The sequence below is a fragment of the Ricinus communis genome, chromosome 5 (genome assembly GCF_019578655.1).
Source record: "Ricinus communis isolate WT05 ecotype wild-type chromosome 5, ASM1957865v1, whole genome shotgun sequence".
NCBI lineage: Eukaryota > Viridiplantae > Streptophyta > Magnoliopsida > Malpighiales > Euphorbiaceae > Ricinus > Ricinus communis.
Window position 1 is genome coordinate 6,062,468 of NC_063260.1, and position 21,584 is coordinate 6,084,051.

General features: G+C 33.8%; 2 protein-coding genes across 2 annotated transcripts; both read left to right on the forward strand.

The window, feature by feature from the left end:
• Positions 1–105: 105 nt before the first annotated feature.
• On the forward strand, positions 106–13,765 carry LOC8277872 (auxin response factor 8). Its single transcript, XM_015723585.3, has 14 exons — positions 106–699; positions 908–1,023; positions 1,147–1,245; positions 1,326–1,382; positions 1,487–1,642; positions 1,746–1,830; positions 6,445–6,535; positions 6,611–6,775; positions 6,849–6,971; positions 7,801–7,876; positions 8,854–9,001; positions 11,879–12,909; positions 12,989–13,179; positions 13,291–13,765. Exons 1-14 carry the CDS (start codon positions 657–659, stop codon positions 13,391–13,393), a joined length of 2,484 nt encoding a protein of 827 aa, XP_015579071.1. The 5' UTR covers positions 106–656; the 3' UTR covers positions 13,394–13,765.
• Positions 13,766–19,047: 5,282 nt separating this feature from the next.
• Positions 19,048–20,969, forward strand: LOC8277873 (pentatricopeptide repeat-containing protein At5g66520). Its single transcript, XM_002526150.4, has one exon. The coding sequence runs from the start codon at positions 19,128–19,130 to the stop codon at positions 20,616–20,618; it is 1,491 nt and encodes a 496-aa protein (XP_002526196.3). The 5' UTR covers positions 19,048–19,127; the 3' UTR covers positions 20,619–20,969.
• The last annotated feature ends 615 nt before the right edge of the window (positions 20,970–21,584 follow it).

Below are 21,584 nucleotides of genomic sequence, written 5' to 3' on the forward strand. Positions count from 1 at the left end.
CCAGTTTGGTCGGGTCCCTTATATTACACAGAAACTCACTCCCTTCTCTCTTCCTTTTTCTAGCTACTAGTAGTAACTGAGGTTTCAAAGAAGCTTAAAAAAGAAAAAAAAAATTTAAAAAAACCACTAACTCTCTCTCTTTTTCTCTGCCTCTGTATTTATCAAAATCGAAGATAGCGATAGTTTTATTTTTCTTTGCTTTCTTTTGCTCAGCTCAGCACTGCTCTGCTCTGCTCTTTCATGGCGATCTCGGAGAACGTGCTGTATTTTCGTATGATTAGGGCTTGATTTTGTCATGAAATTACTGAAGTATCTAGTTTTGAAGTGGAGATCTCTATGGATTTGATCTGATTTGATTTTTTTTTTTTTAACTTCGTTTTTGTGTGTTGTTCTTTTAGGGTTTTGAAGTTGAAAGTCTAGTACTTTCGGCCGATTTTAAGAGAGAGAGAGAGAGAGAGAGAGAGAGATGAGAGAATGTAAGGGTTTTCTGTTAGACTGGAAGATGATTACTATCATTACTATGGTTGCTGTGAGTGAGGGTTTTATTTAGCTAATAATTTGTTTTTTTATTATAAATATTTCTTTGGTTGTATTATTAATTAAGACAAATTATTTGAATAATTTATTTGTATACTTAAGAGGAAAAAAAGTGGAAGATGAAGCTTTCTACATCAGGGTTGGGTCAGCAGGGTCATGAAGGTATATATTTTATTTTCATTTTTCCTTTTTCCTTTTTGTTTTTTTCTTTTCTTTGTTTATTTTTTTGTTATTATGTGTTTCATTGTTGTTAGTTTTTGCTTTACATTAATTAAGCATGAAGCTTGCAATCACTCCATATTGTGATTAACAATTGATGTCTATCAACTTAATTGATTTTGTTATTGCGTATACGATATGATGATGATAGGAGGGGAGAAGAAATGTTTGAATTCGGAGCTGTGGCATGCATGTGCCGGACCACTTGTGTCCCTACCAACGGTAGGAAGCAGAGTGGTCTACTTCCCTCAGGGGCATAGTGAGCAGGTTCTCTTTTTCTTAATCTCTGTCTATTTGTTCTTTTATTTTCAAAGTGATCTATTTACTTAACTATTACATAACATGTTAGTCACTGGTTCCATATTGACTCAAATGAAATGAACTTTGTAGGTAGCTGCCACTACTAACAAAGAAGTTGATGGGCATATACCCAATTACCCAAGCTTGCCGCCCCAGTTGATATGCCAACTCCACAATGTCACCATGCATGTGGGTTTTTTTTTACAATTTTCTCAGTTTAATAAAGCTAACTTAAAATACTGAATCACAGAATATTCTTGAAATTTCAGGCGGATGTCGAAACAGATGAAGTGTATGCCCAGATGACTTTACAGCCTCTGACACCGGTAATTTTGAATATATTTTGATGTATTTTAGTTTTTAATTAAGTGAATTCTAGTTTGATAACTGTTGTTGGTTATTTTTCTATTTCTACTGTCTCCAAGTACAGCAAGAGCAAAAAGATACATTTCTTCCCATGGAACTGGGAATGCCAAGCAAGCAACCCACAAATTACTTTTGCAAGACTTTGACTGCAAGTGATACTAGTACACATGGAGGATTTTCTGTTCCTCGTCGTGCGGCAGAGAAAGTTTTTCCTCCTCTGGTAATCTCTTCCTGATACCTGACCTTCCAGGCTTCCATTCATTCAAATATTTAATAATGCTAATGCTATTGTATCCATATGTGTGCACATTTTGCTTTTGCAGGATTTCTCGCAGCAGCCACCAGCCCAGGAACTTATTGCAAGAGATCTGCATGACGTCGAATGGAAGTTCCGCCATATTTTTCGAGGTAGATATTGGATCTCGAATGATTTAAAATCAGCTGTTCGCCCTTTAGGCGAACTTTTCTTTTTAGCCTTTTCTTGTGGAATATCGTGAATGATTTTGATCAGTTATGCAAAGTAGTTTTGCTCATCTCTGTTGGAAGTATATATCCTCCTTTTTCTCTGGCAGTTTCAATTATAATTTCATTGGCATGAATGGTAGTTCAATAGGTAGTGAAAGGACTATCTGTATTTGGCCGTGTAAAGAATGTTTTACATTGGCAATAACTGTCATGTAGAATATCTATGAATGGTTTTGATCAACCAGTTTGGCACATCTCTATTGGAAGGCTACTCCTGTTGTTTTTCTTGCCCCTTAAAAATGTCAGTTCACTCTTTTGTATCGGGCATGGGCTGGGGTGTGGGGCAGATCCATAAGTTATGTTATATTGTTCCTTCAATTTGCTTTTTGGTTTAGCTAGGTGTGCATGCTCTATCCCATATGGTAAAAAAATTTTGTGAATTGGTATTGTCCATGGAAATATTTTAGTGAATCACTTTAATAAACAGTTATGTTGGATCAACACAAGTGTCAAATTGCATGTTTATTGGTCTATGTGGAATTTGTTGCATAGTTATGGTACAAGCATTAGGCAAAATCTCTAGGACTAGTGATTGTTGCTGTTCTGTGATTTTATCTAGAAGTAGGACTTGCCTTCTTGGGATGGGATTTTAGGTAGGGCTGAGGGGTTTGGTTCAGGTATACTGTGATTTTTCACCTAATTGACATAGCAAATTGCCTCAAGCTGTCTATGTTAGATCTTGACACCGATTGGGAGTTGTCAAAGCTCTAAGTAATTTTGAAGAATTGTACTTGGTTGGACTCATAAACCTACTTGGATCTGAGCCTCTATTTTATATTCCTTATCAAACTGGAAGGGCATAAAACCTTCAAAATGCAGAATAAAGTCTTAATTCACTAGGAAGATCAGGAAAAAACTGAAGAAGTGACCGAAGCCTAAGGCAGATCAACCATTCACGGTATTACTAACCATGAACCAATCTTAGCTTCCACAATATGCTATTGATGGTGATGTTAACAAATTCTGTTACATTTACTAGCCAAGTTAAGCCAACTGACTATGGATAATGCTGGAAAAACTATTGATAAGGATGAGGTGTCATTTAGAACCAAGGATTGGACATATCCAAAAAAGGCTGACCCTCACAAGTTCCTGGATTAACTTGGTTGTATCATTTATTAGAAGAAGTAGAAGAAATAAGGAATTGATTAGCTGAGTTAATTGATAGCTAATTTGGATCAGACAATAAATCAAGTTAGTTACTGGAGTAGTTGTGGATGTCATGAGATTTGTATCAGCTGTTATTTCATTCCTAGCATCTAGTTGCTTCTTAAGGCTATATTAATAAATTTTGTTGTTTTGGGTCATCCAAAGAAACAAACACCATAACTAAATTTTTGATTCTTCTAGACCTCTTAGTTGTCTTCCTTCCTCTTCTTCCCTTCTATTTTCTTTCTTTCCCTATAAGTTCTCTTTTCATTTGATCTCTCCACACACACCTATCGAGTTAGGAATTGCATCCAATAGTATATCCATTTACTCTAAAGAGTTCAGGACCTGACAAATGAGCTTCGGAACTTTATTACAAACATAAATTTATGTTTTTCTTTTGGGATTGTGTTGTCATGGAGGAGGGAGGAAGAGATAGGGACATTGATGCATGCTTCCAATCTCATGTGGGGCTGTGGCTTGTGGCATTGAGTTATGGTGGAGTAAAGTGCCATGCGAAGGAGGATAAATACAAACATTGAAGAAAGTTATTTTTGCCATTTCATTTTTGCCATTTCATTTTTGCAAGGCTATTATGTGCTAGTCCCATTTTTATTATTTTGTTCTTTTTGCAGTAATCTAAACTTATAGCTAGAATGTTTGTTTCAGCCAAAAACATGTGGAAATTAAATAATACAGAAGTAGAAGGCAGGCTTTCACATTTCTTTGTAGGGGCTTAATTGTGAGTTGATCCAAAAAGCTATGCAAAATTTGATAGCTCATACACAAGGCATTTCTAAAGTCCCAAGACCTTGGGGTTGCCTTAAGTTAATTTGCCTGACCTTCAAGCTGCTAGAGGGTCAGAAGCACACCATTTAAAGGCTTGACTTTTGGGATTAGCATTTTGTTTGGGAATACAAGGGAGGGAAGAAGTTAAGGAAGAAGTTTTTTTGGAAAGTTTCTCAATTTATTTCCTCATTTCCTTGTTGGACCCTTCTATATCTGGATTTAATACACTTTTAGTTTTACAAAAAATTAAAATTGGAGACACCTCATCCTTATGGGTACCTTATTTATTATTAAATGTTTTCATCTATTCTCTTCCTGTTTCCTATATAAATTGGAGACACTGGTAATAGAGGAATAAATTGGAGACACTGGTAATAGAGGAAAATTTTAGCATTATTTCCTTTCCTTCATTATTTTGCTTCCTCTTCCCAAACATGGGAAAAGTTAATTCTCCCCCTTATGTTCTCCTATTTTCTTTCCATTCTAATTTTCCCTCTCCTTATTCGGACAGTATTTTCTCTCTCCTTAACATAGTGTAAGACCTTTTAGAAACAATACTAGCTTTTTGTCTCATGTTTCTTCTATGTGATAATTTTTCTTTTTGAGGTTTCCTTCTATGTGATAGTTAATGATTTTACTCTGTAGCTTCTTTTTTCAAATTATAAAGAAATAACTTCGAATCTTTGTATGTACTTGAACACAAACGTATGTTAGAAGTTGAATAAGCCAGTAGCATTGAAATTCAAAAGTCATAATGACTTAAAATAAAAAGTTCAGCTATATTTGTCTTTACATTGTACATGACACACGGGTTAAAGTTGAACAGAAAGGAAAACTATATTGAGTTCTGATTTCTGGAAAGCTGTTAAAGCAATGTATCAAATTACTATTTTTGTTTTAAGACCAATATTTCCATCGTTTAAGAGTCCAATAGTTCAGTATAATTGAAGTGTCGTATATATAGAGAAATAGCTAGTGGTGGGGTTACCATTATCCTTTTTGTAGTGACGGATCTTGTATGATATATACATGTTGCAGATTTTTAAGAATATGATGACCATTTTTGTTAGAGTACATATGTATTTGCATAAATTTCCTATTTATAAACATCTTAAAACTAACTTAATATATATCTTGTATGATAGGGCTGATGCCACAATTTAACAATAAAATTAATTACAGTTTTAGTATTATAAGTGATGACATCAACTCTATCAAAATTATAGAATTATCTCAAGAGTTCAACTTACATACAATTGCTCTATTACAATTAAAAATGAGAAAGCAGGACACTTCTGAGCTATTACAGATTGAGTAACATCTCTGTAAGACTATTTATTTTCAATTCTGTTCATGTCATAATGTTTGTATTCACTTGACTCTCAGTAAAAATTTCTTCAAACATTTATACCTTTATGTGTCAGATTACATTCTTGCTTATAAAACAAGAATGTCTAGTTTCAAATGGACATCTCGTGAGTTGTGATCACAATACAAGTAGAAAGCCTGTATTCCTGGCTATAAAATGCCTATATTTCAAACTCTCTTGAAAAACAATGATCTTTACTTTTTAAACAACCACATAGCACGATAGTGGTGCTGCAGCGGTGGATGAAGTTTGAATTACCAGTGATTAACAGGAATGGGTTCTACATTCGAGAACCTTATGTACAATAACCATAAAGCAAAGATTGAAATCCCCAAAAGAAAGAATATAAAAGTTTCAGCTGAAAAGAAACTTTTTGATTAAGTTGGACAAACACTTGCTGAAAATTCTAACTTTTGTATTGAATTGCTTATTTGTTGATTACAAAATTAAATGTTAGATTCTTTTCCCCTTTCCAGTTGAACAATAATTTGTGTGTAAAAGATAATTCCAACATAGGAAGGGCTGTTGGTTTTATGAAATATCCCTAGAATAAATAAGAAAAGGGCATGTACCTACTGTGATGGCGATATGGTGTGTCTTGCTAGTTGTAAGTGTTTATCCATGAAGTTGGTTTATTTTGTGACTATTTTAGGATAATCTGTATTGATAACCCATCTACTTAAATCTTATCATTAATATGCATTGAAATAAACCCATCTACTCAAATCTTATTACTAATTCCATCTGATTGTCCATGAGATCCCAAGTGTAATTGTCAGAAGCAAGTATAAAAGCATCCTTTGCATGGTTAATTTAGGTTGTTCAGCGCTGATGATTTGAGACACAGTAAGATGTGCTGAATTTTGCATTATTGCCACTGTGCTCAAGTTGTGGGAGGTTGAGATGATACCAACATGCATGCTGAATGGATTATTTAACAGGATTCATTTTAAGGAGGTGCTTCTCATGTGGTTAAATTGACGATTTTGGATGCTTCCATAGGCATTTTTAGATGTTCCTTGGTCTGATGAATTAGGGGTGTGTGACTTTCTTATTTTGGCTTTGGAAATACTGTTTCCTTGGTGTATAATGATATAACTTGATATGGGCGCTAGGGCTGTCTTCTTTATATTTTTTCCAATGATTTGTAGTGCAAGGTGACATATACTTTTTCAATGTTCATATTGCAGGACAGCCAAAAAGACATTTGCTTACGACAGGATGGAGTGTATTTGTCAGTGCTAAAAGACTTGTGGCTGGAGATTCTGTTCTTTTTATCTGGTATTTCATCTTCTTATTTTATTGTGTTAGAAATATTCAATCAGTATATCTAACTATGTTAATTCCTGCCATTAGGAATGAGAAAAATCAACTTCTTTTGGGAATCCGTCGGGCTACTCGACCACAGACTGTGATGCCATCATCAGTTTTATCTAGTGATAGTATGCACATTGGACTCCTTGCTGCTGCAGCTCATGCTGCAGCTACTAATAGCTGTTTTACGATTTTCTATAACCCAAGGTGCCAACCATGTTTTTCAGTTTCTTTTCAATAATGGTGTGACTTTTTCACCTAACTTGTTTTCATTTTGCAGGGCTAGTCCATCAGAGTTTGTTATTCCCCTTTCAAAATATGTGAAAGCAGTATTTCACACGCGTGTTTCAGTTGGGATGCGTTTCCGGATGCTCTTTGAGACTGAAGAATCAAGCGTCCGTAGGTATTACGGGGGTCGAGGGTTTATTTTGGTATTCATATTTATCAATAACTATTTTTACTTTTCCTTAGATCTTCCATTTTGTATGCCGCCTAGTGTAAACTCCAAGCCTATATGAATAACCGACTCGACAACTAGAGGTGAAGTTGAGCCTGTCCATGTGGCCCAAAGGTCAACCTCTAGGTGTTATTTGCAAAGTCCAAACTTGCATGAATTACTAACAACTAGAGTTGGGGTTGGGAGTGTCCATGTGGCCAAAAGTCAACCTGTAGCTATTAATAGTAACTTGCTTAGGCTTTTATAACAACATCAAATCCACAATCACTTTTAAATATGGGATGGGGTGTTACACCTGGTCGCTCTCGTTATTGATGATATCATCAGTGATGTCATGGAAATTAATGTATTTATGAAGAAAATAACCTATGTTTCATTTATTCTAAGTTGTTAATGTACTTTTACTCTGTCAATTAGTTATGTCTGAACTTAAAGTCTTGGGTTTATGAACAATATAATGCAGATGCGGTTTTCTTGTTTCATGGTATTGAGGACTAGATGGTGTGTACATGTGTATTTTTCTATTGGGGCAGGAACTGGGCTCTCAAGATATGTCAAACACAATTTTGAGAATATGATTCATGTATCATTTTGAGAATATGAAACATTGTTAGTACGCTGTGGAATATAAGTTGATGATTTGATCATTGATTATCGTTGCATTTGCACCAAAAGCGTTTAAAATGCACAATGGCATGAAATTGCTTCCTTTAGATCGCTCATTTTATTGTGCATATTCACAATCTTGTTGATGTGAGAAGCTTCTTCTTGGCAGGTACATGGGTACAATAACTGGCATAAGTGATCTGGATCCCGTACGTTGGCCAAATTCTCATTGGCGCTCTGTCAAGGTAATGCTTGCTTACTCTATATGCTCTGGCTTAGGACAATCATGCATGTCTATGCCATTCTTCTGTTAACATCTTGCATGAGTTTGTGCATATGCTCAAGGGGTTGAATATTGAGTTGTGCTCCAGCTTCTCTATTTTTATACTTATTTGAATGATAGATTTCTCTGGTAAATGGCTTACTGAAAAAAGGGGGTTTGTTTTGGTTTTGGTTTTGATGGTGTGTTTTCCGGGTGTTGGGTGGATGGGGTGGGAGGATTTCTGTGTAGAGATTTTCTCTTATATGCATCTTATTCTTTTCCTTTTCTTACTGCAACAATGATTGGTGGCGCTAACGTCGAAAAGGAGTTCTCCCTGCATGTCTTTTATTAACTCTCATATGCAGCGTTGTTGAAACAAGGGTCTGAAAATTATACACCACTGTGGTTTAGGTCATATGCTGTGGCTTCTTTCTGCCATAAATTCTAGGTCATGTCTAATACAATATTATGGTTCTTGTAATGGCCATATTAGGTACTAGACAATGGCCATTATACCTGTTATTTGAAAAAAAGAAATACAAGGACCATATTTAACCTTAAGATTGTTATCCTGTGTTACTGTTGAATTTTACTCCATTTATACTGTTCATACAATTTCAAATACTCTAGTGCATAACCAGGCTCATATTATTCTTGAATACTTGTTCATTTGGCTTAGAATTTGAGAATTCCTGATTTAGACTTTCATTTAATAGATGGAATTATTAGGCTCATTTAGTCAGTTTGAAGGTGGACCCTTTTGTATACAAGTTCTTTTACTTTTTTTTGCTTGCGTGAGTAATGTTCACATGGTCTGGCAGGATTTTTTATTATTTTTTTTCCCGGTGAATGATCGCTTCTTGTTTCCTTTCTGGACAACATGAAATGAAAACATTACTTTTGCCTAAAACTCCTATGTGACTTCTTGTCTTTTCCTCTACATTTAACCGTCGTATGTAGGTTGGCTGGGATGAGTCAACAGCTGGTGAGAGGCAGCCGAGAGTATCATTATGGGAGATTGAACCTTTAACAACTTTCCCAATGTATCCATCACTATTTCCTCTGAGACTCCGACGACCTTGGCATCCTGGGCCCTCGTCTTTGCATGGTATGTATACTTTTTTATGGACCTTTTGGTATCTTTCTTGAGAAAGCTTGGTGAATTTGCTGTTTATTTCAACATTTTGAAATCAAACAGATTTTGTGATTTTAACAAAATAAAAGGACAGAATAATGACTGGTGTAGGGGAACATAACTTGTGTGCCCTTACTTTAATTGTTTAGTTTGAGTTTTGATCAATACTAATATTCAGTAAACTTGCAGGAAAAAGAAAATTTCTTTTAAAGTAATTGTGAATGATGAAACTAAAGAATTCTAGTCAAGGTTGGGGTGGTGGACCTTCTTAGAGATTGGCAGGACTCTTTAAGTTAGTTGTACTACGTTACTTGTTTCTGTGGGAAAAAAAGGTGTATTATTGTTGTACTCTTCTGTCTTTCTCAAGTAATTCTTTTCTTAGAAAAGGAAGAAGGAATAGGAATATTGGCCAAAAATGAATTTCATCACAGCGTTTCAGCACTTAGACATGGAAGTAGAATTGTCATGTTTCGCCGATGGTGTTTAAGCTGGATATAATATGCTAAAGATTTAATTTGCTTAAAAGTAGTACTAACATGTCAAAAGAGAATAAAGTCATCCAAGTGTTTAAAGCTGGTCATGACCAGAAAATTGGAAAGGATAGAATAAATTGAAAGATAACTTACACCTATATCCAGGTTCTATGAACATAAATTATACACAGTTTAACACAAAACTACAATTGGACTTTATAAGAGTTTGAATGTTTTGTGAATTCTTAGGTTTTTATTCTATAGAGTTGGATGCCTTTTTTAGTGTAGGACTACAGTCAAAATGAAGGCTGCTGATTTTACTCGTGTTACTTTTTTAATTAGGATGTTACATTGTTGGCGACATGACAGGAAAAATGGAAAGGATCCTGTAAATTGATAGCCTGCTTACACCTATATTTTATCATACAAATGTTAATTGTCCATAGTTGAACTCAAAACTATGATGTGGAATTCATAAGAGCTTGAATGGTTCTTGAATTCCTATTTTTTCGTTCTGTACAGAGCTGGATGCTTTCTGAATTATGGTCAAAAGGCACAATGCTTTGTGGCTGCCAGTTTTACTGTTATTACTTCAATTATGATGTTGGACTGGAAAGCTGAATTTTGAAATGACAAGCACAGTTTCTTTCCCTTTTCCATATAAAAATTACCTGCTCCGGAAAGCTCTATGCTGCATGTCTATGTCTATGGTGGTTGCTATATAGTGAAATTGTTGGCTGCATTTCTCATTGACAACTCTAGACCTGGCCACGGTTCATGACAAATCTAGACCAGCTGGTTCCATCCAGTGGAAAAGAAAATGTAATTGGCTTGAATTTAACTTTCTTACCAAAAATTAAGCTGCCTATGTATCCTTTTAGGGTTTAGAAAAATAAAAGCCTGCATAGTTCTCTTACCTATTTTCTGAAAAACTTATCTATACCTTTACCTTTTTAATTTAATCATTACTTACAATGTTCCATTTGTTTTGAGGTCGAATAATTCTTCATGTATGATGTATATAGATTTTAATGCAACGGTCTGGTGGCCTAGTGGGAGTGGGTTGTCATTTTGGTTTTCTTTTACTTTTTCCTCGGGTTAGAATCAGAAGTGGAGGTTACTGAATTAGAACTGACAATTTCAAATCCAACTGGGGAAAACCGGCTCTGAATCGGTTCCTCCTTGTTGTAAAGTTTAAAATGCTTATAACTCATCAAGCTATAAGTATTAGAATACTTGTGTATCACTTTGAGATAAAATCACACAACTGGGGGGAAAACCAGCTCAATAGTGAACTAGAATGATTTTTTTTTGGGTACATGTTTGTTGGTTTTAAATTGACAAACACAAACTAAGGGGATTTATTGTACTAATCATTATGCTCTTATTATTTTTTTCTTCTTCTTTTTCTTTTCTTACGTTTACTTTAAACATTGTTCCACAAAATGTTATTGCAACTCTATACACAAGTAATAGACTTCATTTTATTGTTGTGTCAAATCCTATCCGCTTAAACTTTCTACCTCACAACATGATCGCTATTGTATTTTGTTAAGAACGATAGTTCTTTTTTCAAAAAGAAATAGTCATATCACGATTTGTTTCCAATCAAATCACGAAGTTCATATCATACTCATTATATTTTGTGCATTATGTAGCCACACTTAATCTTTACACCTCCCACACTTATTTCAATAAAAAGAAATTCCTCTCTCTACCTCTCTCTCTTCGATCTGTTCCCACTTTCTCTCCACCTCAAGATCTTTTTTACAACTTGTTTCTTTCTCAGATGTTGTCGTTTATAGATGAAGTGGGTGAAGATGAAGAGATTGAAAATGTTATGGACTTGTAATCTGATTTTTATGAATGTTCCTTAAAAAATATATATATATATATATATATATATATATATATATATATATATTAAATTTGTTGCGTCCCTGCCGCGTCCGGTACTCGTGCTCGTGCCCTTTCTTTGCTTCACTGCAAAGTTGTAATTACTGAGATGTTTGCCAAAAAGAAATATATTTGTGACTTTAGCAACACAAACTTTTTGTTGCCAACCTTTAGGCTGATGTTGAGCAGCTTGTTGGAAGATTTGCTCATTATTTGATTGCAAACTATCAAAAGTAGTTTGAAGTAAACCTGGATATATTGAAGAACCAAGGAATTTCAGTACTTCTGTTTTAGTAGTAAATCATAAAACTGAATTTGATGTCAGAATAATGTCAGTGTAACATTCTCATGCTAGATCCTAGTCCAATCTTCTGTGCAGGTCCCACCCAGACCGCCCTCCCTCTCCCCCTCCCTGTGACCCTCCCCCTTTTGCTTCCCTTTTTATCTTCTCCACCCATATGCTAAACTCACCATATTGCAGATAACAGAGATGAGGCTGGCAATGGCTTAATGTGGCTAAGGGGTGGAACTGGCGATCAGGGTCTTCATTCTCTGAATTTTCAAGCTGTTAATATGTTCCCTTGGTCGCAACAAAGGCTGGATCCAGCATTGCTAGGGAATGATCAAAATCAGTGGTACCAGGCTATGTTGGCAAGTGGTTTGCAGAATGGAGGAAATGGAGATCCCCTGAGACAGCAATTCATGCAGTTTCAGCAGCCCTTCCAATATCTTCAACAGTCAAGCAGCCATTATCCACTGTTGCAGCTACAGCAGCAACATCAAGCTATTCAACAATCAACCTCCCATAGTATCCTGCAGGCGCAAAACCAGATTTCAACTGAGAGCTTGCCTCGGCATCTCCTGCAGCAACAACTCAGCAATCAGCCAGAGAATCAGGCACAGCAACAACAACAGCAGCAGCAACATAATTATCATGACGCACTTCAGATGCAGGGCGAACAACTCCAGAGGCAGCAGTCAAATGTGCCTTCTCCATCCTTCTCAAAAACAGATTTCATGGACCCAGGCAACAAGTTCTCAGCATCTACTACCCCTATACAGAACATGCTCGGTTCTCTATGTGCTGAAGGGAGTGGCAATCTTTTGGATTTCACCCGAACTGGTCAATCTACATTAACTTCACTAACTGAGCAGTTGCCCCAACAGTCTTGGGTCCCAAAGTATGCACATTCACAGACCAATGCTTTTGGAAACTCGGTGTCGCTCCCTCGATCTTATTCTGAAAAGGATCCTTCTATAGAGCCAGAACATTGCAACTTGGATGCCCCAAATGCAACTAATTTTGGTGTAAATATTGATTCATCTGGACTGTTACTGCCTACCACAGTGCCTCGATTTTCCACATCGTCTGTTGATGCTGATGTGTCATCAATGCCGATAGGGGATTCTGGATTTCAGAGTTCTATATATGGTGGTGTGCAGGATTCTTCTGAATTATTGCCAAGTGCAGGGCAAGTTGACCCTCCAACTCTTAGTCGAACATTTGTTAAGGTACAGTTTGACTGCAACCAATTGGATTATGCTTTGTTGCTGAAAGGTCTAATTGATGATATGCCATGTCCTTTTGCAGGTTTATAAGTTGGGGTCAGTTGGGCGCTCACTAGACATCTCCCGGTTCAGCAGCTATCATGAGCTGCGAGAGGAATTGGCTCAGATGTTTGGCATCGAGGGGAAGTTAGAAAACCCTCATAGATCAGGCTGGCAGCTTGTATTTGTCGACAGGGAGAATGATGTGCTTCTCCTTGGAGATGACCCATGGGAGTGAGTAATCATAATACTTAGTAGCCTGGTTTGACTTCTGTTGTCTACGTGTGCAGTCCATCATCTTCCCTTGAGTTGTAGTAGCCTGACGTGGTTAATATTTATATGCAGGGCATTCGTGAATAATGTTTGGTATATCAAGATACTTTCCCCAGAGGATGTGCAGAAGATGGGGGAGCAAGGGGTGGACTCTTTCAGCCAAAACATAGGCTAAAGAATGGAGAACAGCATCTTCAGACCATATTATCTCTTGCTCGCCTGGACGCTCTGTTTAGATATGCTTCCACGGACCTCTCGAAATTCTCGCTAGGGTCGAGATAAATTTACTAGGTTTTCCTCCCTAGTTTGTGTGCACTACTCTTCCTGTCATGCACATTTTCTCTAAAAAAAATTATTATAAAGCTCTGTTTTGCCTACTAGATTAACTAGTTCTTATGTATTTTACTTTAGTTGTGGATAATATAAATGTAAGCTGACCATGGCACTACAAAGATTTAGAATGCCAGAAGGTCGTAGCATATCTCAATTTGTGTGAGCGATCATAGCACTTTTTGCTACTGTGATCAATCATAGTTCTTTTGCTGCATTCGATATGCTTCTTCTTTAGGCAGTAAAACTTTCCTTTTTGAAAAAATCCATTCTTTATGCATATGCAAAATGATGGCAGAATTCATGTTGATTAGAAGCAGTGAAGTTTAGGCTTTTCAGCGGACATGCTGGAGCCCCCTGTTAGGGGATTTTTCATTTTCATTTTTTTCTTTTTTGCCACATCTGATATTGATAATGGTACACAAGCTTATAGGTCTATATAAAGTTGGCATACATCATTTTGAGGACCACTCTTATGTTGAAGGTCTAGGCCTCTAAATGTTTCGACGTCCGGAATGTTTCTATGTAGCAGAATGCTTTTGATATTAGAATACTGTGAATTGTTACGATATTGTTAAGTGTTTCATTATCGTAAACGTCGAAATGTTTCAATATATGAACAGCTCGACATTTGAAATCTCCGGTGTTTTTTGTTTTAAAGATTATAATTTTTATAATATATTAAGAAATATTTAACTACAAAAAGTAAAAATATTATATTTAAATTAAAATCATAATTTTTCAATAAAAAGTATTTTAAAGAATATTTAAATATAACAGTGCATTTAAGTCCAATAAATTTTTTATATTTAATTTTTATATATTTTTTATTTCTATAATATTAATGGTTTTATTTTTTTTAATTTTTATCAATAGAAAAATAAGAATTATAAATATTAATTAATCAAGTGTATAGAAATTTGTAATGCATTAATTAAATATAAAATAGAGTGATGTTTGACTTTACATACGTAGAGAGCTAAATTAACTTTTTATTTTATATTTAAAAATTAAATAATGCATTAAAATATGTTATTTCATAATATGGCTCTTTAAATAAAGAATTTGATATATATATATATATATGAAGATTGCATTGAAGATGCTTTTAGAAATAATATATCAACAAGTTGAATCATGTAATAACTATATCATCAATAATAATATCATCAATAATTTTTATTCATGTTCTCTTGATTATTGCTTTCGAATGAAGAGAATCTTACGGAGGACTATTATAGTTGTTTAATTTATCATTTTTGGAAGTTATTTAAAAAGAGTTGTCAATTGATTCAAATAAGTAATATCGTTATAATATATATTTTAAAAAAAGATTAGAAAATGATCCAAAACAATATTAAAGCCTAGTAAACACTATATAGGCTCTATTTGTTTTGTAAGAATATTGTCAAAAAAACTATATCGCATTTTTTTGTTTGTGCATTTAAATAATTGGTTAATGGAAAATATCTTTTTGATAAAAAAGAAAATTAAGTTATTTTTAAGGAAATTTACTTTCTTTTTGAAAAATGACTGATGAATTTGTTGTAATAATGGAAACAAGGGGATGTCATGATGGTGATAAAAATATTTTGAATATTATTTTACATGTGTTTGCATAATGTCTTGGAAAAATAGAGAGAATATTATATAAGACGAGATATCATCATATTACGGATTAAGTCCCATTTTAAAAATGTTTAGGATACATTTGGATATATGGATTTGAATTTAAAATTTAATATTTGAAATCCTTCAATTTAAAAATCTTCTATTTAGGTTGTCTACAAATTTTATATATATTGGTCGCATACCTCTTTATTCAACAAATTTGAATTTAAAACAAAATTTAAAATAACTACTAAACATAATATTCTGAAAATAATATATAATAAAAATTTATTATATATTTTAAGATAGTAACAATGAAATTAAAAAAAAATAGTCACAAAAAATCACTAATGTCGACAACTTATTAGTTAAAGGGTGCCAATAAATTAAATAAAACAACTAATCAAACATTGTTCAGAGTTCAAACATTTATTGGTTATTTTAGATTTTTTATTAATTTGTGGTTTACATGTACTTGAAGCAATTCAAATTTAAAATTTCAGGAGGTTTAACAAATTCAATTTTACAATGTACCAAAAACTCAACAATAACTTAATACTTTATATACCAATTAGCAAAAAGTAACTTTAAAATACCTAAAACTCAACAAATTTAAAATTTTAAACAATAAGGTAATCAAATAGTTAATAAGCAGATGAATTAGTGTAATTCTTGATGCACCTAAAATCTAGTGAAGTCTTAACCTATAATAATCCCACACGATTCTTTCACGAAGCGCTCTCTCAGACGTTTCCACTCCTGCCCCCGCAAGCAAAGAGGTTTCAAGATATCAGGCGACCAAGTGAAAGTGAACAGCCCCGAGCAAATCTTCTAGAGAGCGAAGTTTTGGAAGTTATGAAGATCTTCTAAGGTCACTCTAGGGCTCGGGGTCCAGGCCCAGCGAAGGTCAACAAAAGGTCAACTCGCTTCAAAAGGCTGGAGGTAACATAAGATTCCTAAATGCAGGGGTCTCATGCATTCCAAGTAGCTAAAGTTAACATCTGCATCAAACCTAGTAAAAATTTACGTTTCATGTGCTTCAAAAAACGTCTAAAAAACTTTCAAAAGAATAAGGATTAATAAAATATTTTATAATTAAGCAAAATTTCTATAACTCTATATGATAATTTATTTCACCTATAATTTTTCATAATTCATCTTTTATACTTGTATAAAAAGTATAACATATATAAGTAAATAATAGATGGCCAGTTCAAAAAATAAAAATAAAAAGATAACATCTATATCTAATAAAATTAAAATGCAACAAAACTACAATAAAGAAACAAGAAAAACTATAAATGAACCATCATGTATCTTTACATATTCATTCCATTTCACAATATCATCTATTGTGATAACCACCCTCTTCTTATCATCATCCTATTTGAACTTTGTCCTTGTTAGGATATTGGTGATTACTGAATAATGTATTTCCTAAGCTTTTATTCTGTTCTTGACATTACTGATCACCAAGTTGAAACCAGTATCGCATTCAAAGCATTTGCTATTGCTTGATAAGCTTGTGACTTCCACTCCCCTTTACTCTTGCTACCTAATGTTGCTTAATTATACAAAACAATAACAAATAATCAATTTTTCTATTCCATGCAACATATGATCTTGAGCTTTCCTTTCCTTCGTCACTTATTCCGAATTGGGAATTGGATGACAAGGATTGACCTTGCATATTACCTTCAATTAGTGTAGACTGAAAAAATAAAATATATAATTGAGATTGCATAATGATTGAGGTCACATTACCTTTAAGTTTTTATTACCTTAAACCAGTTTTACTTGTCATTATCTTGATGATTCATATTTGGGCTGATCTCTTTGATATAATACTTGCCTATTTTCATCACAGCTTTAAGCACCACATGAAATTGCCTACTAATTATTTCTCCGGATCATGCAAAACTTACTTTTACCCAACTATAATTAATTCCATGAGCAAGTATATATAGAAATAATGCAACAATTTCTTTAATTGTAACATTTCTTAAAGACATCAATCCTCTTTTAGATTGCAAAATGTTAATATAACTTTTTAAATATTGCTGGGTTAAGACGTAGTAACTCCATGCTTAGAAGTTTTGCATTTTAATTTTTACATTCAAATAGATCTATAATGAGCATATTCATTTTCATTCCAAGAAATTTCTCTTAACCTATATGTAGGTGAACAATTGTCAACCTCAATAATAGACTAATCAAATATATCTATAATCTGTACAAGAGCGTCATCTAATGCAGATGTGCATAACTTTATCAACTCCAAACACCACTCATCCTTGCCAGTTAATATCGAGCAATAATTCTTATCAACGCTTCACTTATCATTTTAATACACAATCACAAGCCATTGCAAGTATACATCAAATAAACACATATACTCTCTCTATATATAATCTCCAGAAAATAGATGTTCTTACCTCATAGGCATAAGCAAGAAAAGAACACAAAATAGCCAAGTAAAAGCATTTCTAAGCAAAACATATGCATATATAACAGTAAAATCTTTCTTATGTCAATAGAAATACAAATAGTTAAAATGCCATAAACAAATCAATTAATCAAAACCAACGCTGCATAACATCAATTAAAATATCTAGCAAAATTAAATCAAATTAATAAAGCTAACCTTCACATCATTTTAAATCAAAATACAACAAGACGAGAGTCAATGTAATAAAAATGCTATTTGTTTAAAACAAACAAAGAAGCTTAATTTTAAATAATACATGCATTTTCCTATTTCAGTATATAACAATTTAGATATGAGTATTCAGAGCTTCACTCCACCTGGCACTACACTTGTTAAATAATTAAACTGGTTGTAAATACTATAAACAATAGGCATTTTCATTCAATAATACTCCTCTTTTTTTATGATTTTCCCTTTATATAAAGAGAAGAGCTCTTCCCTTGCGTAGCTCTCACTTCATGTGGACACAATTTTCATTTTACTTTTACTTATTTATGCCTCTCTCTATAAAATCCACATATCATAAAAAAAGGAATTATATAACAGAGGCAACAAAAGTAAGTAGAATATGGTGATGGACTTCAAAATTTATCTATCTTATACAACCTTAAGAACAAATAAAGAGAAAAAGTAATTACCTGCAAATTGCTACTATTACTGTAAGTGAAGGATGTGCTAATTAAATTCAAGTAAAATGAGCACCTTTAATCCACTTATGAATTGTCCAACTGACTAAAATGGGCGCCTCTCATGTACAAAGTATAACAAAATTAATCACTTAATTTACCAAGAATTCTTATAAGCAAATAAACAAAAGCAGATAAAAAGGAGAATATAAAATCAATTCTTACCCGTGCTCAAGAACAAACCAGTGGTTAAGAACACAAAGTAGATAGTAATATTAACATCAAGTATGTCAATAATATTCTATTCAGTGAAGGATATAAGTTTTCGAATTCAAGCAAAAACGAAGAAGAAAAATGAAACGATCTCTGAAAATTCTAGATTTGCATAATCAAAAATTACATATTTGATTGATTGAATTTCTCTTAACTGAAATACTGATAGAGGGGATAAACTGGTTTGACGATATCATGAACTTTCTTGAGAAAAGGAGAATTTTTTTTTAAAGGGAGAAGAAGGAAATTTAAATTTGAAATAATATAGTCTAAGAAGTTATTTGAAATTCTAAACTATTGAGCTTTTAAAATTATAGAGTATCTGATTGAAATCTATACCACAGATAAGTATCCAAATAAGGGGGTTTGATCCAAATCTAAATCCATAGCCTAAATCCTTAGTATCCAAACATAGGGTCTAAATAGGAGTATAATTGAGATTTTAGCAATAGTTCAGGGGGTTAACTGTATCTTTTTATTATCAACTTTTTGTTATTGAGCTATTTCAACACATTCAAATCTAACCCGCCAAAACCAAACATATAAACCGTCATCACCCTTATTCGATCATCAAATTCTACATGTACAGAAAATCCATGTTATCTTCCACATACGTAAAAGCCTCCAAGAAAACGCTCTTCCTCTTAGATAAATGCCGTACCATATCCCAAATCAAACAAATCCAAACCCATCTCACCGTCTCGGGCACTCTTAAAGACCCATATGCCGCTGCTAAAATTATCTCCTTTTGTGCTCTCTCTAGTAATCAATTCAGTCTCTCTCACGCTTACCGTCTCTTTCTTGGTCTTCGTCATCGATCCACCTTCATTTGGAACACTGTTATTAGAGCTTTCGCCGAGAAAAATGAACCGAGGAAGGCTATTATGTTATTCAAGAACATGCTTTATAGTAATTTCTTGCCGAACAACTACACTTACTCTTTTCTCTTTAAAGCTTGCACTGATTTAAATAATTTGTACTTGGGTTTAGCTTGCCATTGTCAATCTATTAAATTGGGCTGGGAGTTTTATGACTTTGTTCAGAACGGGTTGGTTCATATGTTTGCAATTTTTGGCTGCATGGATTCAGCTCGAAAGTTGTTTGATTTGAGTTCTAATCGAGATGTGATTACTTGGACTGCTTTGATTAACGGGTACGTGAGAGCTGGTCAAGTTCTGATTGGACGGGAACTGTTCGATAAAATGCCTGAGAGGAATTCGGTTTCTTGGAGTGCTATGATTACTGGCTATGTACGAGTTGGGTTTTTTGAAGAAGCGCTTGAGCTTTTTAATGCTATGTTGATATCTGGGTTTTGGCCGAATCATGCTGGAATTGTCTGTGCTATTAATGCTTGTGCTTCTCTTGGTGCTCTAGATCAAGGAAGGTGGATACATTGTTATATTAAGAGAAATAGAATGGACTTGGATAGAGTGATGGGTGCTGCTCTTATTGACATGTATGCTAAGTGTGGATGTATTGAGATAGCTTGTTCTATATTTGGTGAATTGAGAAATAGAGATGTTCATGTTTATACTTGTTTGATATCAGGTTTAGCAAATCATGGGCAGAGTGCAACTGCTGTTGAGCTCTTTGAAAGGATGCATAGTGAAGGAGTTGTACCAAATGAGGTTACATTTGTAAGTGTTTTAAATGCTTGTAGCCGAATGGGGCTGGTGGATAAAGGGTTGAGAATATTTGAGAACATGAGTAAGATTTATGGGGTTGAGCCACAAGTTCAGCACTATGGTTGTCTAGTTGATCTCTTGGGAAGAGCTGGAAAGCTAGAGGAGGCAAAGAAATTGGTTAAAGAGATGCCTATGAAGCCGGATTCATATGTCTTGGGTGCATTGCTAAATGCAAGTAGGGTTTATGGTGATGTTGAGTTGGGTGAAGAGACAGTTGAGAGCTTAGCTCAACTGAGTCTTGACCATAGTGGTGTACATGTTGTTCTTTCAAACATGTATGCCTCTGCTAACAAATGGGATGAGGTAGCTAGGGTAAGAAGGGGAATGGGAGATAAAAAGGTGAGAAAAGTGCCAGGTTGTAGTTTGATTAAAGTGGATGGAGGGTAAAACATGTCTTGTCTTGGGATACCTCTTGCTGACACACTTTTGAACAGGATGATATTTTGGTTTAACATACAAGTTGGAAGCAAAAGTGATATATTATTGGGCCCATATCAACGTTAACTTCCAAAACTACCCTTCACTACTAGTATTAAACAAAGGCAAAAATCCATTATTAAACCCCTAAAATTTTCTCTTTTATTTTATTGAGCTCTTAAAATTTTAATTTATTTTTTTGAGCCATTACAATTTTATTTTTAATTTTTATTAAATACTTCTTATACACATTTCATGTGACTTTTGTTTGTTGTATTGAGTTCTTATATTTTACTTTTTGCTTTGATTAAGAACTATTAAGTCCTCAATACAAATAAAAATAAAAGTACAAGAGCTTAATAAAATAAAATAAAAATTAAAGAACTCAATAAAATAAAACTGAAAGATTCAAAGGCTTAAAAATATATTTTGCCTTAAACAAAAGGATTAAATCTTATGTAGATCAAACACTAGTTAATCCCTATATATTTTCTATTACATTTATGCTTTGTTTAACACAATTTAATTAATAATAACTAACTGATATTCTTTACTTAGAAAAATAATTTCAAATTTTTTAAGATAAACAAGAATTTAAATGGACATTACTACTTTCATATTATTAAAATAAAAAAGCATATTACACATACTGTTCTTCTAATTTAATTAAAATTTAAATTTTGGTTGAGGCAAAAATTTGAAAGTTTAAAATAAAATTCATTTTATTTTGAATACAAATTAGTTATAAGTTATGTTCTACCATTTCAGAGCCTCACAAAAGCTAGATATCTACCATTTTATTTTATTTTTCTTAATAATACAAAGCTGCAACAACCCTGTAAATTTTATGCTGAAATTTATAGCATTATAAAACCTGAGGTTATTGCCAGCAGACTTTCAGTTGTGAAATCTCCCCTGCTATCCTTCTCATATCCT

Coding starts and splice junctions, on each gene's coding strand:
- LOC8277872 (XM_015723585.3), top strand. CDS start 657: ATGAAGCTTTCTACATCAGGGTTGGGTCAGCAGGGTCATGAAG. Junction 1,643..1,745: donor AGAAAGTTTTTCCTCCTCTG/GTAATCTCTTCC, acceptor TTGCTTTTGCAG/GATTTCTCGCAGCAGCCACC. Junction 6,536..6,610: donor GATTCTGTTCTTTTTATCTG/GTATTTCATCTT, acceptor TCCTGCCATTAG/GAATGAGAAAAATCAACTTC.
- LOC8277873 (XM_002526150.4), top strand. CDS start 19,128: ATGTACAGAAAATCCATGTTATCTTCCACATACGTAAAAGCCTCCAAG.